General features: G+C 34.8%; 1 protein-coding gene across 7 annotated transcripts in view; it reads right to left on the reverse strand.

The window, feature by feature from the left end:
* LOC106841718 (phospholipid-transporting ATPase ABCA3-like) overlaps nucleotides 1-23222 on the reverse strand; it is a 217997-nt gene that overhangs the window by 127279 nt on the left and 67496 nt on the right. For 5 of the 7 annotated variants that reach the window (XM_070484795.1, XM_070484794.1, XM_070484793.1 and 2 more), the window contains exons 2-4: nucleotides 19355-19528; nucleotides 16650-16831; nucleotides 12388-12525 (exon numbers count right to left, since the gene is read on the reverse strand). In XM_070484795.1, the coding sequence (XP_070340896.1) occupies nucleotides 12388-12525; nucleotides 16650-16831; nucleotides 19355-19528 (494 nt within the window). The remainder of the gene's footprint in view (nucleotides 1-12387; nucleotides 12526-16649; nucleotides 16832-19354; nucleotides 19529-23222) is intronic. The other 2 variants (XM_070484798.1, XM_070484796.1) reach the window with 1 other exon arrangement.

Raw genomic sequence — 23222 nt, forward strand, 5'->3', positions numbered from 1 at the left:
AAAATCAAAAGTATTTCATGGAATATAGAATCAGGTAGAATCCAAAAATGTAAAGAAGTAGGAAAATATGACCTATAATGAGGAAAGCAATTGATCAATTGAAATCAACCTAGAACTTATATACATCTTGAAATTGATCAAACACATTAAAATGATTATAGTATATACCATACGTTGAGAAAGATACAAAAAAAGTAAAAACAAATAGAACTTCTAGAGATAAAAACTACAATTTATAAAATGAAAATACACTTGATGAGATTTACAGCAGAGTAGACATTGTAAAAAAAATAGTTAACTTGAAGACATAGCAATAGAAACAATAGAAAACAAATTGCAAAAATGAGCATCTAAAAGAACAAAGCAATATCAAGCTGTGATACAACTTCTAGTGGCATAATACAGGTATAGTTGAAGGCCCCAAGCAGTTTGGGACATAAAAATCACTGAACAAATAATGGCCAAAAACTTTTCAAATTTGATGACAATGATAAACCTACACACTCAAGAAGCTCAACAGACCTGAAGATCAAGAAGGAAACTACCCCCAAGGTATATCATCATTAATCTGCATAAAACCATTGCTAAAGAAATGCCTTGAAAGGTGCCAAAAAAAGAGAGAACTGTACATGCAGGAAAAAATGACAAAAGTGAAAACAGATATTTCATTGGAAACAATGCCTGTGAAAAGACAGTGGAGAAACACCTTTAACCTAACATTCTATATCCAGTGACAATATCTTTCAAAAATAAAGATAAAATAAGGAGCATTTTAGACATAGAAAATCTGAAAGAATTAATCACTAGCAGACCTGCACTAAATAAACATCAAAGCTAGTCTATCAGGCAGAAGGAAAGTGATACCAGATGGAAATCTAGATATAAAGAAAGGACAGGAGAGCACTGAAAATATTACCTACATTGGTAACTAGGCATCACCTTATTTTCAATTTCCTTAATATATAACTGAAAAATTAAGCACAAAGATAAAAATATATTATAGGCTTTATAACTTACGTATAAGTAAAATGCATAACAATAGTAGCATGGAGGTTCTGAGTGCAAAGATAAAAGTATAACTAATGTAAGGTTCTTATACACAAAATAGTATAATACCATTTGAAAGCAGACTGCAATAAGTTAAAGTTGCATAATATATGAAAGAGAAACCAGTAAAATAGCAAAACAAAAAAATTAAAGTTAATACAAAAAAAGGGAGATAAAATGGAATCTCAGAAAAATACTCCAAGAAAAGGCAGAAAAAGTGGAGAAGGAGAAAAAGAATATATAGTAGAAAAACAAATCAAATAGTGGGATGATAAATATAAACCATACCACTAACATCAATAATCACATTAAATGTAAATGACACGAACACCACAATTAAAAGGCAGAGATCATCAAAATGGATAAACAGCATGAACTAACTATATGTGTATATATATGTATACAAAAAATGTTCTTCAAATATAAAGACACAAATAGGTTAATAACAAAAAGATGGAAAAAATATACCAGGAAAACTTGAACTAAAAGAGAAGTGGACCAGGCTCACCTGAAGACCTTCACACCAGGCCTTCCCATAATCCTGGAACCATCCCTAACCATCTGCAGATTCTGACACCAGGACTGCCTGCCTGTGGACCCAGGTGTCTGCCCACACGTGGACCCTGCTAGCCAGCTCATCTAGGGACCCTGTCATCTGGCCTGCTCATTGTCCCCACGAACTGGTCTGCCCAAGATTTCTGGGCGGGCACTGAGAAAGGGCTTTTCTTACTGAAGACATCGATAAGGAACAGAAGAGGTGACTGCCTCTTCAAATGTGCAGAGAAGAATATAAAGCTACAAGGATCATGAAGAATCAGGGAAACATGACACCACCAAAGGTACAAAGTAAGACTCCACTCCAAATTGGTAGTGAAATTAACAAAATTGATTGCTTGAAATTATAAAATAATAATAATAAGAAGAAGAAAAATAAATAAGTAAAACTCCAGTAACCAAACCTAAGGAAATAGAGACCTATAAACTGTTTGAAGAAGAATTCAAAATAATCATCTTAAAGAAGCCTAGGGAGGGGCCAGCCTGGTGGCGCAGTGGTTAAGTTCACACATTCCACTTTGGTGGCTCGGGGTTTGCTGGTTCTGATCCCAGGTGTGGACCTATGCACTGCTTATCAAGCCATGCTGTGGCAGGTGTCCCACATATAATGTAGAGAAAGATGGGCACAGCTGTTAGCTCAGGACCAGTCGTCCTCAGCAAAAAAACAGGAGGATTGGCAGTAGATGTTAGCTCAGGGCTAATCTTCCTCAAAATAAATAAAGAAAGAAGCCCAGGGAGCTGTAAAGAACACAAATAGACAACTAAAGGAAATCAGGAAAACAACAAATGAAAAAAGTGTGAAGTTTGACAGAGACAAAAACTATAAAAAAGAACCAAATGAAATTGTGGAGCTGAAGAATCCAATGATTGGATGGAAAATTCAATAGAGGGCATCAAAATCAGACTTGAGCAAGAAGAAGAATCAGTGAACTTGAATATAGGTAATTAAAAGTTATCCAGGCTGAAGGATAAAAAGAAAAAAAGAATGGAAAATAGTGAAGAAAGCCTACAGTATATATAGGATAATTAAGAAATCAGTATACGCATTATAGGAGTCCCAGAAGGAAAAGAGAGAAAGGGGCAGATTTATGAAGCCCAAAGGAGTCCAAATAAGTTAAACCCAAGGAGATCTACATTAAGACATATTAAAATTAAACTGTCAATTTCAAAGACAGAATTTTGAAAGCAGCAGGAAAAAAGCGAGTTGTCATTTACAAAGGAACTTCTATAAGACTAAAGATTTTTCAGTAGAGACCTTGCAGGCCAGGAAAGCATGGGATGATACATTCCAAGTACTGAATGAAAAAAACGGCCATCCAAGCATACTATTCCTGAACAAAAATGTACTTTAAAAATAAAGGAGAGATACTTTCTCACACAAACAAAAACGGAGAGAGTTCATCACCATTAGACCTGCCTTATAAGAATCACTAAAGGGAGTTGCTCAAGGAAGCTAAAGAGTAACACGAAAGCACATGAAAGTATATATCTCAAAGGTAAAGGTAAAAACAGGGAAATACAGAATAATGTAATACTGTAAGGGTGGAATATAAATTGTGTTTAACCCTAGTAGAAAAGTCAAAAGAAAAAAATTTTAAGAATAACTACAACCACAAAAAATGGTTAATGGATGCATAATATAAAAAGAAGTAAATTCTTACATAGATAATTTAATGTGTGTGTGGGGGAGCAAAAGTGTTGAGTTTCTTAATGCAGTTGAAGTTGAGTTATCAGATTAAATTCTGTTCTAAGAAGTTTTATGCAAGTCTCATGTTAACCACAAAGAAAAAACCTATATAAGATTAAAAAAAAGAATCAAAGTATATCACCACAAAAAATCATCAAGTCTCAAAGGGAGACAGCAAGAAGGGAACAAAAGAACTAGAAAACAGATAAAGAACAATTAACAAAATGGCAATAGTCCCTACCTATCAAGGATTAGTTTAAACATAAATAGATTAAACTCATCAATCAAAAGATACAGAATGGCTGAATGGATAAACAAAGTCCAACTATATGCTGTCTACAAGAGACTCACTTTAGATTTGAGAACACAGATAGGCTGAAAGTGAAGGCACGGAAAAAGATACTCCATGATAATTTTAACCAGGAAAGTATGGGTGGTTATACTTATAAGCAGACAAACAGACTTTAAGTCAAACACCATCACAAGAGAAAGGAGGTCATTTTATAAGATAAAAGGGTCAATCCATAAAAAAGATATAACAATTATAAATTTATATGCAACCAAGATCAGAACATCTAGAAATATAATGTATACACTGACAGAACTGAAGGAAGAAATAGTCCTAATAATAGGACACTTCATATCCCACCTTAAATAACAAACATCCAGAGAGAAAATCAATAAGGAAACAGCAGACTTGAATAGCACTATAGATGAAATAGACCAAATAGACATACCCAGAACATTTCACCCAAGCAGGAGAACATACATTCTTCTCAAGTGTATAAGGAATATTCTCTAGGCTAGATCACGTTAGGACAAAAACCAAGTCTTAACAAATTTAAGAAGACTGAAATAATTCTAAGTATTTTTTTCCAATCATAATGGAATGGCACTAGTGATCAGTAACAAAAGTAAAATGGGCAAACTCACAAATAAATGGAAATTAAACAACACACCATTGAATGAACATGGGTCAAAGAAGAAATCAAAAGGGATATTTGAAAATATCTCAAGACAAATGAAAATATAGCACAACATACCAAAACTTATTGGATGCAGCAAAGTAGTTTATAGATATAAACACTTTCTTTTTATCGAGGTCATAATAGTTTATAACATGGTGCAATTTCAGTTGTATATTATTGTCAGTCACCATATACATGCACCCCTTCACCCCTTGTGCCCACCCCCCACCCCAAAACCCCTTTCCCCTGGTAACCACTAAACTGTTCTCTTTGTCCATGTGTTTGTTATCTTCCACACATGAGTAAAATTGTACAGTGTTTGTCTTTGGCTTATTTCGCTTAACATAATACCCTCAAGGTCCATCCACATTGTTGCAAATGGGACAAGTTTGGTTTTTTTATGGCTAAGTAGTATTCCATTGTATATATACATACAACATCTTCTTTATCCAATCATCACTCAGTGGGCGCTTGGGTTCCTTCCACATCTTGGCTATTGTGAATAATGCTGCAATGAACAAAGGGGTGCATAAGTCTCTTGTAATTGTTGATTTCAAGTTCTTTGGATAAACATTCAGTAGTGGAATAACTGGGTCATATTGTATTTCTATTTTTAATTTTTTGAGAAATATCCATACTGTTTTCCATAGTGGTTGTACTAGTTACCATTCCCACCAGCAGTGTATGAGGGTTCCCTTTTCTCTACAATCTCTGCAACATTTGTTATTTTTTGTCTTGGTGATTATAGCCATTCAAATGGGTGTAAGGTGATATCTTAGTGTATTTTTGATTAGCATTTCCCTGATGATTACTGATCTTGAAGATATTTTACTGTGCCTATTGGCAATCTGAATATCCTCTTTGGAAAAATGTCTGTTCATATCCTCTGCCCATGTTTTGATGAGGGTAGTTCCTTTTTCTGTGTTCAGTTGTGTGGGTTCTTTATATATTAAGGAGATTAACCCCTTGTTGGATACATGATTTACAAATATTTTCTCCCAGTTGGTGGGTTGTCTTTTCATTTTGATCCTGGTTTCCTTTGCCTTGCAGAAGCTCTTCACACTGATGAAGTCCCACTTGTTTATTTTTTCTGCTGTTTCCATTGTCCGAGTAGACATGGTATTTGAAAAGATCCTTCTAAAGACCAATGTCAAAGAGTTTACTGCCTGTATTTTCCCCTAGGAGTTTTATGGTTTCACATCTTACCTTTATGTCTTCGATACATTTTGAGTTAATTTTTGTGTATGGTGTAAGATAATGGTCTACTTTCATTCTTTTTCATGTGGCTGTCCAGTTTCCCCAGCACTATTTGTTGAAGTGATTTTCCTTTCTCCATCACATCTGTAGATGTGTGGTTTTAATTCTCTGCTTTTAATTCTGTTCCACTGATATGTGTGTCTGTTTTTGTACTAGTACCAGGCCGTTTTCATTACTATTGCTTTGTAGTGTATTTTGAAGTCAGGGATTGTGCTGCCTCCAGCTGTGTTCCTTTTTTCTCAGGATTGGTTTAGCTATTTGGGGTCTTTTGTTTCCCCATATGAATTTTAGGATTCTTTGTTGTATTTCCAAGAAGAATGTGATTGGGATTGCATTGAATCTGCAGATTGCCATAGGTAGTATGGACATTTTAACTTTGTTTATTCTTCCAACCCATGTGCATGGAATATCTTTCCATTTCTTTGTCATCATCCATTTCTTTCAATATTATCTTCATTGTATAGGTATTTCACCACCTTGGTTAAATTTATTCTGATATATTTTATTCCTTTTGTTGTGATTGTACATGGGATTGCATTATTGAATTCTCTTTCTGTTAGCTATTATTAGAGTATAGAAATGCAGCTGATTTCTGTAAGTTGACTTTGTACCCTGCAACTTTGCCATTGTTGATTATAATATCTTCTGATGGATTCTTTAGGGTTTTCTATATATAGAATCATGTTGTCTGCAAAGAGTGAGAGTTGCTCTTCTTCATTGCCTATTTGGATTCCTTGTATTTATTTTTGTTGCCTAATTGCTCTGGCCAAAACCTTAAGTACTATGTTGAATAAGAGTGGTGAGAGTGGGCACCATTGTCTTGTTCCTACTCTCAGAGGGATGGCTTTCAGTTTTTCCCCATTGAGTATGATGTCGGCTGTGGGTTTATCATATATAGTCTTTATTATGTTGAGGTACTTTCCTTCTATTCCCATTTTATTGAGAGTTTTTACCATAATTGGATCTTGGGTCTTCTCAAATGCTTTCTCTGTGTCTACTGAGATGATCATGTCATTTTTATTCCTCATTTTGTTAATGTGGTGTATCACATTGATTGATTTGAAGATATTAAACCATCTCTGGTATAAATCCCACTTGATTATGGTGTATGATCTTTTTAATGTATTGCTGTATTCGGCTTGCCAATATTTCGTTGAGGCTTTTTGATCTACGTTCATCAGTGATATTGGCCTGTAATTTTCCTTCTTCGTGTTGTCCTTGTCTGGGTTTGGTATCAGAGTAATGTTGGTCTCACAGAATGTATTACAAAGTGTTTCATGTTTCTCATCTCTTTTGGAATAGTTTGAGGAGAATAGGTATTAAATCTTCTTTGAATATTTGGTAGAATTCTCCAGAGAAGCCATCTGGTCCTGGACCTGGGTGGTTTTTGATTACTGCTTCAATCTCTTTACCTGTGATTGGTCTATTTAGATTCTCCATTTCCTCTTGATTCAGTTTTGGGAGGTTGGATGAGTCTAAGAATTTATCCATATCTTGTAGATTGTCCAATTTGTTGGCATACAGTTTTTCATAGTATTCTCTTATAACACTCTGTATTTCTGTGGAATCCATTGTAACTTCTCCTCTTTTGTATCTAATATTGTTTAAGCTTTCCCTCTTTTTTTCTTAGTGAGTCTGGCTAAGGGTTTGTTAATTTTGTTTATCTTCTGAAAGGATGAGCTCTTTGTTTCACTGATCCTTTCTACAGTTTCTTGGTTTCAATTATTTCTCCTCTAATTTTTATTATTTCCCTCCTTCTGCTGACCTTGGGCTTTCTTATTTTTCTAATTCTGTTAAGTGTAGTTTAAGATTGCTTATTTGAAACTTCTCTTATTTGTTAAAGTAGGCCTGTACGGCTACGTATTTCCCTCTTATGACTGCTTTTGCTGCATCCCGTATGAGTTAGTATGGTGTATTTTCATTTTCATTCATCTCCAGATGTTTTTTGATTCTTCCTTTAATTCGTCAATGATCCATTGGTTGTTCAGTAGCATGTTGTTTAGTTTCCACATCTTTTTCACTTTCCAAGATTTTTTATTGTAGTTGATTTCTAGTTTCATAGCATTATGGTCAGAAATATGCTTGGTATGTTTTCAATCTTCTTAAATTTATTGAGGCTTGCCTTGTTTCCCAACATCTAGTCTACCCTTTAGAATGTGCCATGTGCACTTGAGAAGAATGCATATTCTGCTGATTTGGGGTGGATTATTTATATATCAATTAAGTCTATCTGGTCGGGTTTTTTGTTTAAATTCACTATTTCCATGTTGAGTTTCTTTCTGGATAATCTACCCATTGATGTAAGTGGGGTGTTAAGGTCCCCTATTATTATTGTATTGTTAATATCTCCTTTTAGGGCTGTTAAGAGTTGCTTTATGTACTTTGGTGCTCCTGTGTTGGGTACATATATATTTCTAAGTGCTATGTCTTCTTGGTGGAGTGTCCCTTTTATCATTATATACTGCCCCTCTTTGTCTCTCATTACCTGTTATATGTTAAATGCTACTTTGACTGATAGAAGTTTTTCAACACCTGCTTTCTTCTGTTGGCCATTAGCTTGGAGTACTGTCTTCCATCCCTTCACTCTAAGCCTATGTTTGCATTTAGAGCTGAGTCGTGTTTCCTGGAGGCAGCATATTGTTGGGTCTTGTTTTTTAATCCATTCAGTCACTCTGTGTCTTTTGATTGGAGAGTTAAATCCATTTACATTTAGAGTGATTATTGATATATGAGGGCTTAATGCTATCATTTTATTGCTCTTTTTCCAGTTCTTCTGCATTTCCTTTGTTTCTCATCTCATGTATTTTGGACTACCAATTCAGTTTGGTAGTCTTCAATGATGGTTTTCTTAGTTCTCTTTATTTGTCATTTGCGTCTTTGTTCTGATTATTTCTTTAGTGGTTACCATGAAGGTTGTATAAAAAAAATTCATAAATGAGATAGTCCATTTTCTGATAGTCTATTATTTTCTTAATCTAAGCTGATTCCATCCTTTTCCTCTTCCCCATCTAAGTTATTATTGGCACAACTTATTCCATTTTGTGTTGTGAGTTTGTGGTTAAAATGATGAGATTATATTTATTTTTGGTGGTATTTTCCCTTTATGTTTAATGTTATAATTATGTATTTCCTAACCTGTTCTGATAGAGAGGTATGATTTTCTGATTTTGTCCACCTATTTATCTCCTTGCTGAAGGCTTTGTAACCCCCCCTTTTTTTTTCAGGTATGAGGGCCTTCTTGATCATTACTTGTAGGGGGGCATTTTGTGGTGATGAACTACTTTAGCATTTTTGTCTGGGAAATTTTTTATTTCTCCATCATATTTGCAGGATATTTTTGCTGGATAGAGTATTCTTGGCTGAAAGCTTTTGTCTTTCAGAATTTTGAATGTTTCATTCCACTCTCTCCTAGCCTGTAAGGTTTCTGATGAGAAATCTGCTGAAAGCCTGATAGGAGTTTTTTTGTAAGTTATTTTCTTCTGCCTTGCTGCCCTTTAATATTTTTTCTTTGCCATTTACTTTTGCCAGCTTTACTACCATATGCCTTGGGTCACGTCTTTTTACATTGATGTATTTAGGAGATCCATAAATTTTTTTCACCTGTATTTTCAGCTTCTTATCCAGGTTTAGGAAGTTCTCAGCTATTATTTCTTTGAACAAGCTTTCTGCTCCATTCTCCTTCTCTCTGTCTCTGGAATACCTATAATCCTCATGTTATATTTCCTAATTGAGTCAGATATTTCTTGGAGAATTTCTTCATTTAGTTTTAGTCTTAGTTTTCTCTCTTCCTCCATCTGCAGCATTTCTATATTTCAGTCCTTGAGACTGCTGATTCACTCCTCCATATTATCAGCCCTCTTATTCAGAGAATCCAGATTTTTATCTCATCCATTGTGTTTTTCATCTCAAACATTTTGATTGGTTTTTCTTTATAGTTTCAATCTCTTTTGTGAAGAAGTTCCTGATGTCATTGAACTGTATATCTGTATTTTCTTGTACCTAGTTGAGTTTTTAAATGATAGCTATTTTGAATTCTCTGTCATTTAGATTATAAATTTCTGAGCCTTCAGGATTGATTTCTGGGTGCTTGTCACTTTCCTTCTGTCTGGAGGTTTAATATATTTTTTCACACTGTTTGACAATGTGGATTTGTGCATCCACATAATGACAGTATCTGGTCACAGCTTCCACCTGCCACCACTGGGTGGAGGTCAAGAGTTGTGTATTCTGAGCCCACTGCAATCTGTGGGTAGCTCACGCACAGCTGCTACTTTTCTTTCTGTGTGGGCAGTAGGGTCAACTGGCTGAGCTGAAGCACTGGGCAGAGGGAGGGGTGCTTTCTTTCACCTACGTGATCCTGGGGGCATTCTCACTCTGCCCTTGCTATCTGTTCTCCTGGGGTGCTGGCTTGCTGAAGACACCCCCACAATAGCTTAGTCACCTCTGTGTGGGGCTTTCCCACAGGCTGTGAGGGAACTTATGTAAGGAATCTAAAATAGTCAGCCTAATATAAGCAGAAAGTAGGATGTGGTTATCAGTGGCTGGGGGGTGGGGAATATGGGAAGTATTAATTAAAGTGTACAGAATTTCAGCTATGCAAGATGAATAAGTCCTAGAGATCTACTATACAAATCGTGCCTATGGTTAACAGTACTGTACTGTATGTTTAAAAATTTGCTGAGAGGCTAGATCTTTTATTGTGTTCTTATTGCACACATGAAAATAGTAAATAAAGAGGACAGGAGGAAACTTTTGGAAGTGATGGATATCTTATGGCATAGATTTTGATAATGGTTTCATGGGTGTATACTTATTTCCAAACATATCAAATTGTATACATAAACACGTATGACTTCTTGTATGTTAATCAAATCTCAATAGAGTGGTTTAAAAAAACACATGGATATTGCCTAGTTAATATTGCTTTTTTCAAAGACTATAACATATAAACATTCAGAAAAATGTTCGAATTTCATATTTGCACTGGAACAAACCTGACATGTCTTAGTGTTATTATAATAAAATAGAATTCAATAACAACAACAAAAAAGATAAGTGGTGTGGCTATATTAACATTAGTCAAAGTAGATTTAAGAGTGAAGAATACTGCCAAGGATAAAAAAATGTCATTTTATAATGACAAAGAGATAAACTTTTCAAGAGGATATAATATTCCTAAATATTTATGTGCCCAGTACCAGAAATTCAAAATATATGAGGCAAAAAGTGATGGAACTACAAAGAGAAACAGAAAAATGCACAGTTGTTTTCAAAAACTTCAATACTTTTCTCTCAAGAATCATTAGAATACGTAGAATCAGTAAGGATATAGAATACTTGAAGAACTACCAACTAACTGACCTAATTGACCAAACAGCAGATTGCACATTATTTTCAAGTACTCATATAACAGTTATCTAGACAAATAACAGTCTGAGCCATAAAACAAAAATCAATAAATTTAAAAGGATTCAAGTAATATAAAGTGTCTTCTCTGACCATAAGAGTTATGTTAGAAATTAACAACAAAAAGATCTCTGGAAAATCCCCCAAGTAATTATAAACTAAGTGATACAAGCTGTACAAAAGCTCTTTGGGAAAATGAAAAGGAGGAAATACTTCCCAACTCACTCAGTGAGGCTAGCACTGTCCTGATATCAAAACTAGAGAAATGCCTTACAAGAAATGAAAACAACAGAGCAATATCCATCATTAACCTAAATAAAAATATTATAAACAAAATTTAAGAAAATTGAATCCATAAGAAAGGATAATAAGAGTTTCACTTCTGGAAAATAAGCATGAAGAGCTCCACAGACCCACTTGCCAATGAAATAAGAAAAGCTGGTGCAAATTGAAAAACAAAACAAAACAAAAAACTTAAAGTCTCCAAGAATTGTCCTAAGGGCATACAGCAAATGAAGAAATATTTATTTAAGAAAATCTACTAAAACTTGGTGAGAAAAGCAAGAGTGTGTTATTTAACATTTGGTTGCTTTAGTTTGTCATCTAAGAATCATTCTAATTTCCCCCTTTTCCTTCAATGCCCATCTATCCCTCAATATTCTTAGTTCTATGGAAAATATCCTGGATCTGCCCATTTCCCTTCATATGTACTGCCATGACCCTTGTCCAATTATCATTATTTCTTATGGAAAACCTTCCATATGGTCTTCTTTTTCCCACACTTGTCCTTCTAAACTCCCCACTCTCCAACACCCCATTGTCCACACTGTGGTCAAAATGATCTTTAAAAAACATATACCATATTCCTACAGTGCTTTGAACCAAACGATGGCTTCCCAATAAAGCCATTTACTATCATTCTTTTGCCTTGATGTTTTGCCTCCAAATATATTGGTCTTCTTTCTGTTTCTCAAACACATGAAGATATTTCTCACCTCAAGGTCTTCAAATTTGCTATTTGCCTACTTGGGTGTTCTTCTCTTAGCTTTTCAAATAATTGGTTCTTCTCATTCTTTAGGTCTCAGCTCAAAGGTCATCTCTTCAGACATATTTTCCTTTAACTGTATTTAGTGATTTCCTCCCCACCCACGCTCAAATGTTACTACTGCATCATCAAGTTTATCATCTTTAAAGAATTTATTACAAAATTTGATTATCACTTGTTGTCAAGCCCATCAGAGGAGATTAAATGTAAGCATAATGGATAGATCAAATAAGAACATATTTGTAAAGATATATATATATATTTATATCTTCTATTAATGCTCCTTAAATTAGAACTATATTGATTATGACTCTTCATTAAGCATCTCATTTATTATCTTGGAATGGCCAGTTACAAACAATTCCAATTCACAGTATATGGCTTTCAGTCCTTGCAGGAAAAAGAGGCCTTTGAAAGAATACCTTGTGCAAATGTTTGATCTGGATACCTGCCACCAAATTAGGAGGTTCAGCTTGAAAATACTTGTCTTCATTTCTCCCACAGCATTTCATTTCTTCATTTTCCCTTCTTGTTGTTGGTTGGCCAAACCAATACGAGTGCTACAAAGAAAGCCAAAATGTAATTACCAAAATAAGCATTAAGAAATGAAGCATTCCATCTGAACAGACCTATAACAAGTGACTGAATCAGTGATCAAAGCCTCCCTAAAATAAAAGTACAAGACCACATGGCTTCAAATGGTGAATTCTACCAAACATTTAAACAAGAACTTAACAATAATCCTTCTCCAAGCCTTCCAAAAAGTGTAAGAAGTCTAAACATTTCCTAACTCTTTCTATAAGCTCAGCATTACCCTGATACCAAAGCCAGACAAAGACATCACAAGGAAAAAAAACTACAGAGCAATATCCCTTATGAATATAGACACAAAAATCTTCAACAAAATACTAGCAAATAGAATCCAACAGCATATCAAAAAGATTATATGTCATGACAAAGTGGGATTTATCCCAGGAATTCAGGGGTTCAACACATGAAAATCAATTAATGTAATACATCACACATCAATAGAATAAATGGAAAAAAACCACATGATCATTTCAAACGATGCAAAGAAAGTCTTTGAAAAAATGTTTCATGATAAAAACACCCAGAAAACTAGGAATAGAAGAAAACGTTCTCAAAATAATAAAGGGTATTTATGGATAAAACCCCACAGCTGACATCATACTCCATGGTGAAAGACAAAGCTTTTCCTCTAAAATAAGGAAGAAAGATGGCTGCTTCCATCCCTGCTATTCACCACTGTACTAGGAGTTTGAGCCAGAGCAATGAGGAAGAAAAAGAAATAAAAGGCATCCAAATTGGAAAGGAAGAAGTAAAACTAGCTATATTTGAAGATGACATGATCCTACAGATAGAAAAGCCCAAAGAATTCACCCCTCTACACATACTACTAGACCTAATAAACACATTCAGCAAAGATGCAGGGTACGAGATCAACATGCAAAAATCAGTTGTGTTTTTATACGCCAGCAATGAACAATCCAAAAAGAAAATTAATAATTCCATTCACAATAGCATCCAAAGAATAAAGTATTTAGCAAGAAAGTTAACCAAAGAGGTGATAGACTCACACACTGAAAACTATTAAAACCCTTGCCGAAAAAATTTAAAGAAGACTTAAATAAACAGAAAATTCATGGACTAGAAGACAGTATTTTTTAATAGGGCAATATTCCTTAAAGCAATCAACAGATTCAATGTAATCCCTATAAAAATTCTAATGGACATTTTTGCAAAAATAGAAAAGCTGATCCTTAAGTTTACATGGAACTTCAAGGGCCTTCCAATAGCTAAAACAATCTTGGCAAAGAAGAATAAAGTTAGATGACTCACACTTTCAGATTTCAAAACTTACTATAAAACTACAGTAATCCAAACAGTGTGTACTGGCATAAGGATATATATACACAGACCAATGGAATAAAATTGAGGGTCAAGAAATACATACATCTATAGCCAATTGATTTTCATTGAGGGTGCTAAGACCATTCAATGGGGAAAAACAGTCTTTTCAAAGAGTGGTCCTGGGACAACAGGATATCCATATGAAAAAGAATGAAGTAGGATTCTTACCTCATACTATATAAAAATTAGCTCAAAATTTACCAGTGATTTAAACATAAGAGATAAAACAATCAAACTCTTAGAAGAAAACATAGGGATAAATCTTTATGACCTTGGATTTGACAATGGCTTCTTAGATGACACCAAATTCACAAGCAACAAAAGAAAATTAATAAATTGGATTTAATCAAAATAAAAAACTTTTGTGCATGAAAGGTCACTATCAAGAGAGCGAAAAGACAACACACAGAATGGAAGAAAATATTTGTAAAACACATGTGTGATAAGGGTCTAGTGTCCAGAATGTATAGAAAGACAAACAACCCAATTAAAATTGGCACAGGACTCGAATAGACATTTCTCTAAATAATAAATACAAATGGCCAAAAGCACATGAAAAGATCTCAACATAATCATTAGGGAAGTGCAAATAAAAACAAGATACCACTTTATACCCACAAGGTTGGCTATAATAGAAAAAAGGAGAATAACAAGTTTTTGTGAGGATGTGTAGAAATTGGAAACCTGGTACATTGCCTGTGGAAATGTAAATGGTTCAGCCACTGTGAAAAACAGTTTGGTGGTTCCTGAAAACATTAAAGATAGAATTATCATATGAACTAGCAATCCCCCTCCTAGGTATATTCCCAAAAGAATTTAAACAGGTATTCAAACAAATACTTGTACACAAATATTCATAGCAGCACTACTCAAATAGCCAAAAGATGTCCTATATGTCCAACTATAGAGTACTCCTTATACATGCAGTTATGGGTGGCTTAATGATGGGTATATGTTCTGAGAAATGTGTCATTAGGGGATTTTGTTGCTGTGTAAACATCAGAGAGTGCACTTACACAAACCTAGATGGTATGGCCTACTACACACCTAGGCTATATGGTACTAATCTTATGGGACCACCATCACACAGGCAGTCCATCGTTGACCAAAACATTTTATGTGGTTCATGACTGTGCAATGAAATATTATTCAGCAATCAAAAAGAATGAAGTACTGGGGCTGGTCCAGTGGCATAGTGGCTAAGTTTGCATGCTCTGCTTTGGCGGCCCAGAGTTTGCCAGTTTGGATCCTGGACATGGACCTACACACCACTCATCAAGCCATGCTGTGGTGGCATCCCATATAGAAGAACTAGAAGGACTTACAACTAGGATATATGACTATGTACTAGGGCTTTGGAGAGAAAAAAAAAGAGGAAGACTGGCAAGAGATGTTAGCTTAGGGCCAATCTTCCTCACCAAAAAAAATCATGCCTTAAAAAGAAAAAGAATAAAGTACTGATATATACTATAACATGGATAAATCTCAAAAACATAAGTGAAAGAAACCAGACAGAAATGGTCACATATGTATGATTCTATTTATATGAAACACCCAGAAAAAGTAAAATCTATAGAAAAAGAAAGCTGATTAGTGGCTACGGGCTTGGGACAGGGAAAATGGGATGTGACTTCTTAATGGGTACAGGGTGTTAGTTTTGGGTGATGAAATATTTTGGAACTAGATATGTACGTGTACACTGTAAATGTGCTAAATGCTGCTGGCTTGTTCATTTTAAAATGGTTAATTTAAAGTTATAGAAACTTTATCTGAATTAAAAATTTAAATGTGAAAAAAAGAAATGAGGCACTCTAAGAACCTGCACTTTGGCTTGGTTTACTTTGTGAGATGGAGAAAGCTGTTGCATACTTTCAGGGATTATATTTTTCAGAATTATGTATGATTTGAATCTCCAGGGCTTAGAAGCAAAAACTCTTAAAAGGCTAGTGTTCAAGAAGTAGGGGCAAAATGGAATTACTCAAAAATGAGGGCACAGCCAATGCATTTTATCACACTTGGTCAAAATATCTTCTTTGTACTATATATTATCCAGTAATGGTAAGGGTCATAGAGGGCAAGGTGCAGATTATCTCCTACTCTAAGTAAATTGGTCTAACCATTGAAAGGAAGCAGATGGTGAGAATAGAGATATGGGAAATATCTAATCCTCCACTCACTAGGATCTAAGAAACCATCACATATTAATTTAGCTGGGAATAACTTTTGCAGAGACTTTTTAGGTTTCTTTATCCTTGAATCTAATTCACTATGTAGCACTTGGCTGAAGAAGGATTATTTTACTCTCAATTTTAATCTATGGGGTGTCAGTGCCTTATCTATAGATATTGTGCATTTGCATATGTGAAAGGCTTTAAGGTATAACAAGAAATGGCTAGGGGGCCGACTCCGTGGCCGAGTGGTTAAGTTCGCGTGCTCTGATGCGGCGGCCCAGGGCTCGGATCCTGGGTGTGGACATGGCACCACTCATCAGGCCACGTTGAGGTGGCGTCCCACATCCCACAACTAGAAGGATGTGCAACTAAGATATATAACTGTGTGCGGGGGGGGGGGTGTGGGGGAGTTTGGGGAGATAAAGCAGAAAAAAAAAAAGAAAGAAATGGCTAGCATTTTATTATGGCTGGTATGCAGATGAAAATGATTCTGCACCTGAGCTTTTGATTTGATTATAAATATTATGAAATAGGCTCATAAGGACTATCTTCCTTTGCAATACAGCAGCATTAGAACTTACCATAAGAAAAAAGTACCATGGTTGGGGCACGCCATACTGCCCTGGAAAGACAGTTTCTACATACCAGGTCACAAAGCCATACAAGAAAGCATCAAGTAAAAGCATTCCCAACATATAACCAAAGACAAGGTTATCCTCAAGGTTGGCTGGTGTCCAGAGGTTATCCCACTTAGCACCAACTTCTGAAATAAAAAGGAGATATTTACCATAGATGACAACCCTGTGACTGAAACAGCAAAGAAAAAAACATTGATACTCTAAATTTTACCACTGTGAATTATCTATATATTGACACCTTTAGTATTTAGGTCATTCAAAAAAATGATGGAATATGTAACAACATTGGTTTCTTCCCTCCTCCCTTCAAAATCTACAAAAATACCTAAGAATGATTGAGACAAAGGTAATGACTGAAACAAAAATAAACAATAACAAAAAATTAAAGAAAAAAGCTGACCTATTAAATTCTATTCCTCTACTTTCCCCCTCATGCTAAATTCCTATTGAAACAATCATCAGGATGTACAAATTTGGAAAAATATTCAACAGCACTAGAGACGGGTGCTGATCACCAAGCAGAATAGAAAAGAAGTTTTGCTTAGTTACAGTACTGATGGAAAAGAAAAAAGGAAGTCATAAAAAGAAGACAGGTAATCCTTTGTTCTTCTATTTCCTCTATTACCAGACCGAATGTGGCACAACTGAAAAGGCACGAGGGTTTGCAGTGAACTCGTAATTCAAAGAGGCAAGACATGAAGAGGATAATGGCCCATGAAACTTGTCCTTTGAACTTTAGTCCTCCCTTTCCTATAGACCAGCACCATGAGAAGAATATTCAAGAGCATGTGTCTTTGAGAAAGCTATAAGAAGAGGTAATAGGCTGAGAAAAAAGTACTTAGTAGAACCAAAAATGATTATCAAAATGAAAGCCATTTTGAGAGGCAGTGAACAGCAAATTAGAAACCCCAGAAAAAGAGAAGGTAGAATACAAACTTCAGGAAGTCTACCATAACTTGAGAAATTCTCCCACCCAAAACATAATAGGAGTTCTGGAAAGAGAAAATAAATAATATAGAAAAGAAACAGTAACTAAATAATACAATAAAATAAACTAAGTTGATAAAAGTATGCATCCTGTTGCAGATTAAGCCAATGAAAATGCCACATCTAGATAAATTCTAGTGAATTTTTAATGCTTAAGGTATAAATAAGAATATGCAAGTATCCATAAAGAAATCATATGCATATTCTTCTGACTGGCTATTCATTGGGAGTAGATTTTTGTTCACAGATGAGAAAATTAAGCATCCTAAATCCTCCTCATTAATCAATAAGTGCAACGAAATTCCCACTAAATCCCAACCCGATTTTTCATAGAATTTGACAAAGTGATCCTAAAGTTCAAGTGGAAGCAAAGTGACAAGAATCACTGAAGAACAAAAAGGTATGGGGACAAGACTATCAGTTATTAAGACTTGTTATAAAGCTATAATGAGTAAAACTGATATCGACCCTGATATCAGTTTCCCCACATTAAACCCAGCATATATGGGGTTAAAACCAAAATGCTCATTCCCTGCTTACTCTCTGGCTTCCTGGCTCCAGATTCTACTATCCTCCATGGAGACAGACACCGCCAAGGACAAGCACCTGGATCATCTCCTCCCAGCACAGAGATCCAGGCTGGTGGGAAAGCTGCTGACCAGCAAGGTCATGGGCTCCTTCCTCTCTGCAAGTAGTCTCGAGGCCAAAGAAAGGCTGGTGGGAAAGCTCCGACCAGCAAGGCCATATGCTCCCCCTCCCCTACCTAAAACTTCAAATAAAAATCCTTCCTTTTGGCTTTTTGGGGAGTTTGGGATTTCAGTGTTAGCTGCCCTCTCTCCTTGCTCAGCGCTGTGCAGAAATAAAATTCCTACTTTCTTCCACCACACCCGGTGTCAGAGAGGATTAGCTTGCTGCACAACGGGTGAGTGAACTCACTTCAGGTTCGGTATCAAAACCATTGTTATAGTGACACAAAAATAGACTAAAAGAGATCAATAGAATGGAAAAGATTACCAGAAACAGACATTCATATATGGAAATGATGTAAAGCTGTGGTGGAATTAGAAACCAGTAGAGAACAATAAACTATCCAATAACTGATTGTAATAGCCCTATTTTCATATGGGAAATAAAATTAGGTTTCTTACCTTATAAACAGAAGTATCAACTCTATGCTTATTGAGTTATCATAATAGCAATAAAATTAATCTATGAATATCTTATAAATGCATTTTTATACGTAGGAATTTATTTATATTAGTATGCATACTGTATGACCAAATGTATGTGTACTATTGTGGGTAATAGCAAAAAATTGGAAATCACTTAAGTGTGCATTGATAGGGAACTAGTTAATTATAGTACCACTTCACAACAGAATATTAAACAATTCTGTAAAAAAACGCAATGTATCTCCATGTAGGAAGATGTGTAACATATTATTAGGTGAATAAAGCAAATTGTAGAATAGAAGGTTTAAAATTATTTTATTTAAGACTATAACTGGGGAGTTATTGTTGAGAAATGGAGAACTTTTAATTTCTCACACCTCTGATCTCTTTTTTTTTTTACAGTTCACATAACTGCCTTTATAACAAATAAACAAATCTGGGGATAAATAATTTTTATAACATTTTCTTACCCTCACCCATTGTCCTTACGTTTTAATTCCAACCTGAGCAGAAGATTAACCCCCAGTGCCAGTGCAACATTTGAGCTGAGACAGGCAGCAACCTTCTTGGTGAGGGTTAATTGCCCATAGTGCTGAGAAAGGGAATTAAATGGAAAAAAACTGGCAAAATACAGGAGGTTTCCAGCAGAAGCAGTCAAACGGGCTGCAAATAAGAAGGAAATTATAAGGTCAGTTTAAAGCAATATGCAAAATAATGAATTACAAATAACTTTTTATACAACAATAAAGGAATAGAATGTAAGCTCTATGAGGGAAGGTAATATGTCCTTCTTTTTTCACCCATGTGTCACCGATGTATGGCACACAGCATGTGCTCAGTAAATATGTGCTGAATGAATCAATGTATAGGGTGAGTTAATGTATAGGATATTTACCACATGTGGTAAATATTTAGAGTCACTTAAACAAAGGTTGACTCATACATGTGTTATAAAAAATTCCTTCTTCCTTTCTAAAATTTATTCATTCATGACCACTTGGCTTGAGGATTATAAATGCATATCATCACTATTAATATAAGTTGAATATACTTAGTGTTTCCAGAGAGTTTGAAGTCATGGGTAGAATAAAAAGCCCTTGATGAAGTTTTTAACACGTTTCCAATCTAAATCATGATACTCAAAAGAAAGAATAGTTAAATAATTACTCAGAGTTGGATGTGGTTAGGTCCATAAATAGGGGATCCAATAAGCTAGAAAAAGAATTATTGTCAAGATTATCATCAAGATGATATAAAACCAACATTGATGAAGAAAGTAAAAAACACACAAATAAAACTATAATGTTATGAATTATCTTTCTTTAAATCACCTTGTTGAAATATTATTGACATATGAAAAGCTGTACATATTTAATGTAAACAACCTGACAAGACTGGAGATAAGTATATACCTGTGAAACTATCACCACAATCTATACTTTAAATATATCTATCACCTCCTCAAGTTTCCTCATGCCCCCTTTATAATCATTACTTTTTCTGTAATAAGAACACAACATAAGATCTAACCTCTTAGTGAAGTTTTAAGTGTACAATATGGTATTGTTAACTACAGGAACTATGCTGTACAGTATATCTCTAAGACTTATTCATTTGCATAATGAAACTCTGTACTCTTTGACTAATACCTGTCTGCTTCCCCCTCCTCCCAGTCCCTAGCAACCACTATCCTATACTCTCCTTCTATAAGTTTGACTACATAAGTCAATATAAGACTATATGTGATTATACAAGACTATATAAGTCAATAAGTTATATAAAATTCCTTATACAAGTATATCATGTAGTATTTGTCTTTCTGTGTCTGGCTTATTTTACTTAGCATAATGTCCTTCAGGGTCATCTGTGTTCTTACAAATGGCAGAATTTCCTTCTTGTATAAGGCAGAACAATATCCCATTGTATGTACATACCATATTTTCTTTATCCATTCATCTGTCGAAGGACATTTAGGTTGCTTTCATGTCTGGGCTATTGTGAATAATGTTGTAAAGAATATGGAAGTGCAGATATCTCTTTGAGATACTGATTTCAATTCCTTTGAATATATACACCTAGAAGTGGGATTGCTGGATCATATGGTAGTTCTATCTTAAATTTTTTGAGGAATTTCCAAACTGTTTTCCACAGTGGTCACAACAATATACATTCTCATCAAGGGTCTACAAGGGTTCTCATTTCTCCAAGTCCTCACCAACACGTTATCCTTTGCTGTCTTTTAGTAATGGCCATCCTAACAGTTGTGAAGGGATACGTGAATCTAAATTCCAGAATTACCACATTATAAAATTTAAATGTAAAGTTTTGAAAAAATATCACAAGGCACACAAAGAAACAAGAAAGCACAGCCCATCCAAAGGAAAAGTAAATCAATAGCAATTGTCCCTAAGAAAGTCTAGATGGTGGACTTATTAGACCAATACTCTAAGACAAATGTTCTAAAGATGGTCACAGAGCTAAAGAAAGACAAGGATAAACTCAAGAAAATGATGTATGAACAAAACAGAAATATCGATAAAAAGGAAGAAAGCATAAAAAGGAACAAAAAAATTCTGGAGCTGAATAATACAATAAAAGCAATGAAAAATTCACTAAAGGACTTCAAAATAAAATTTATACATGCATAAGAAAGATTCAGTGAACTCAAAGACAGTACAATTCAAATGATCAACTCTGAGAAATACAAAGTAAAAAAATTGAGGAAAAGTAAACAACCTAGGGAACCTGTGGGACACCATAAAGTGGACCAATATATGCATTGTGAAAGTCCAAGAAGAAGAACATAGAATGAAGAAGAGATTATTTGAAGAAATAGTGGCTGGAAATTTCCCAAGTTTGATGACAGACATGAATATAAACATCCAAGAAGCTCAACAAACACCAAGCAGCATGACCCCAAAGGGACCCACACCAAGACACATTATAACCCAACTGTTGAAAGCTCAAGATAAAGAGAGAATCTCAAAAGCAGCAAGAGAGGAGGCAATTGTTACAAAGGATCCTCAATAAGATCATCAGCAGATTCTTCATCGGAAACCTTGGAGGCTAGGGGACAGTGGGTTGATATATTCAAATTGCTGAAGGCAAAACAGTGAAAACTAAGAATTCTTAATGCAGCAAACTGTTCTATAACAATGAGGGAGAAATTAAGACATTCCTAAAGAAACAAAAAGACTTGTCCCGGAAGAGAACTAAAGGGAGTCTTTCAGGTTGAAATGAAGGACACTAGACAGTAACTGGAGACTGTTTGAACAAGTAAAGATCTCTGGTATAAGTTAATTCATGGACAATTATTAAACCTAGTATTATTGTAACCTCGTTTGGTAACTCTACTTTCTGTTTTCTACATGATTGAAGAAACTAATGCATTAAAATTATTAGTCCATTTTATTGCACACAAAATTCATAAAGATGCTGTTCTGTGACATCACTAGTTGAAAAGGGGTAGAAACAGAGCTTTATAGGAGCAGGGTTCTTGTATGCTACTGAAGTTATGCTGGTATAAATTTAAATCAGAGTGTTATAACATTAGGATATTAAATGTAATAACCATGTCAACCATAAAGAAAATAACTGTAGAATACAAACAAAAGGAAATAAGGGGATTAAAATTTTTCACCACAAAAAAAATCAACTAAACACAAAAGAATACAGTAATGTGGGAAATAAGGGAGAAAAATGCTATAAGGCATATAGAAAACAGGTAACTAAATGGAATAAGTACATCCCTCCTTGTCATAAATTTCTATAAATAAAAATGGATTAAAGTCTCCCAAAAAAGACAGAGACTGGCAGAATGGTTAAAAAAAAATGCTCCAACAAATGCTGTCCACAAGAGACTCTCTTTATATCCAAAGATACAAATATGCTGAAAGTGTAAAATGGGAAAAGATATTATGTACAAACACTAACTAAAAGAGAGTGGAGGTGGCTGTATTATTATCAGAAAAAATAGACTTTATATTAAAGAAAGTTATGAGACAAAGAAGGACAGTATCTCTAACAAAATGTTCAACAATGCAAGAAGACATAACAATTGTAAACATTTACACACCTAAGAACACACCTTCAAAATATATGAAGCAAAAATTGACCAAATTCAAGGGAGAAATAGATAATTTCACAGTAACGGTTTCAGACTTCAATACTCCACTTCCAATAATGGATAGAACAGCCAGAAAGAAGATAAAGAAGGAAACAGAGGACACAAACAACACAATAAACCAACTAGATCTAACAGACATACACGGAACACTCTACCCAACAACAGATCATACATTCTTGTCAAGTGCATATAGGACAGTCTTTGGGATAGACCAAATGTTAGGCCGCAAAT

Source organism: Equus asinus, chromosome 14, assembly GCF_041296235.1.
Source record: "Equus asinus isolate D_3611 breed Donkey chromosome 14, EquAss-T2T_v2, whole genome shotgun sequence".
Taxonomy (NCBI): domain Eukaryota; kingdom Metazoa; phylum Chordata; class Mammalia; order Perissodactyla; family Equidae; genus Equus; species Equus asinus.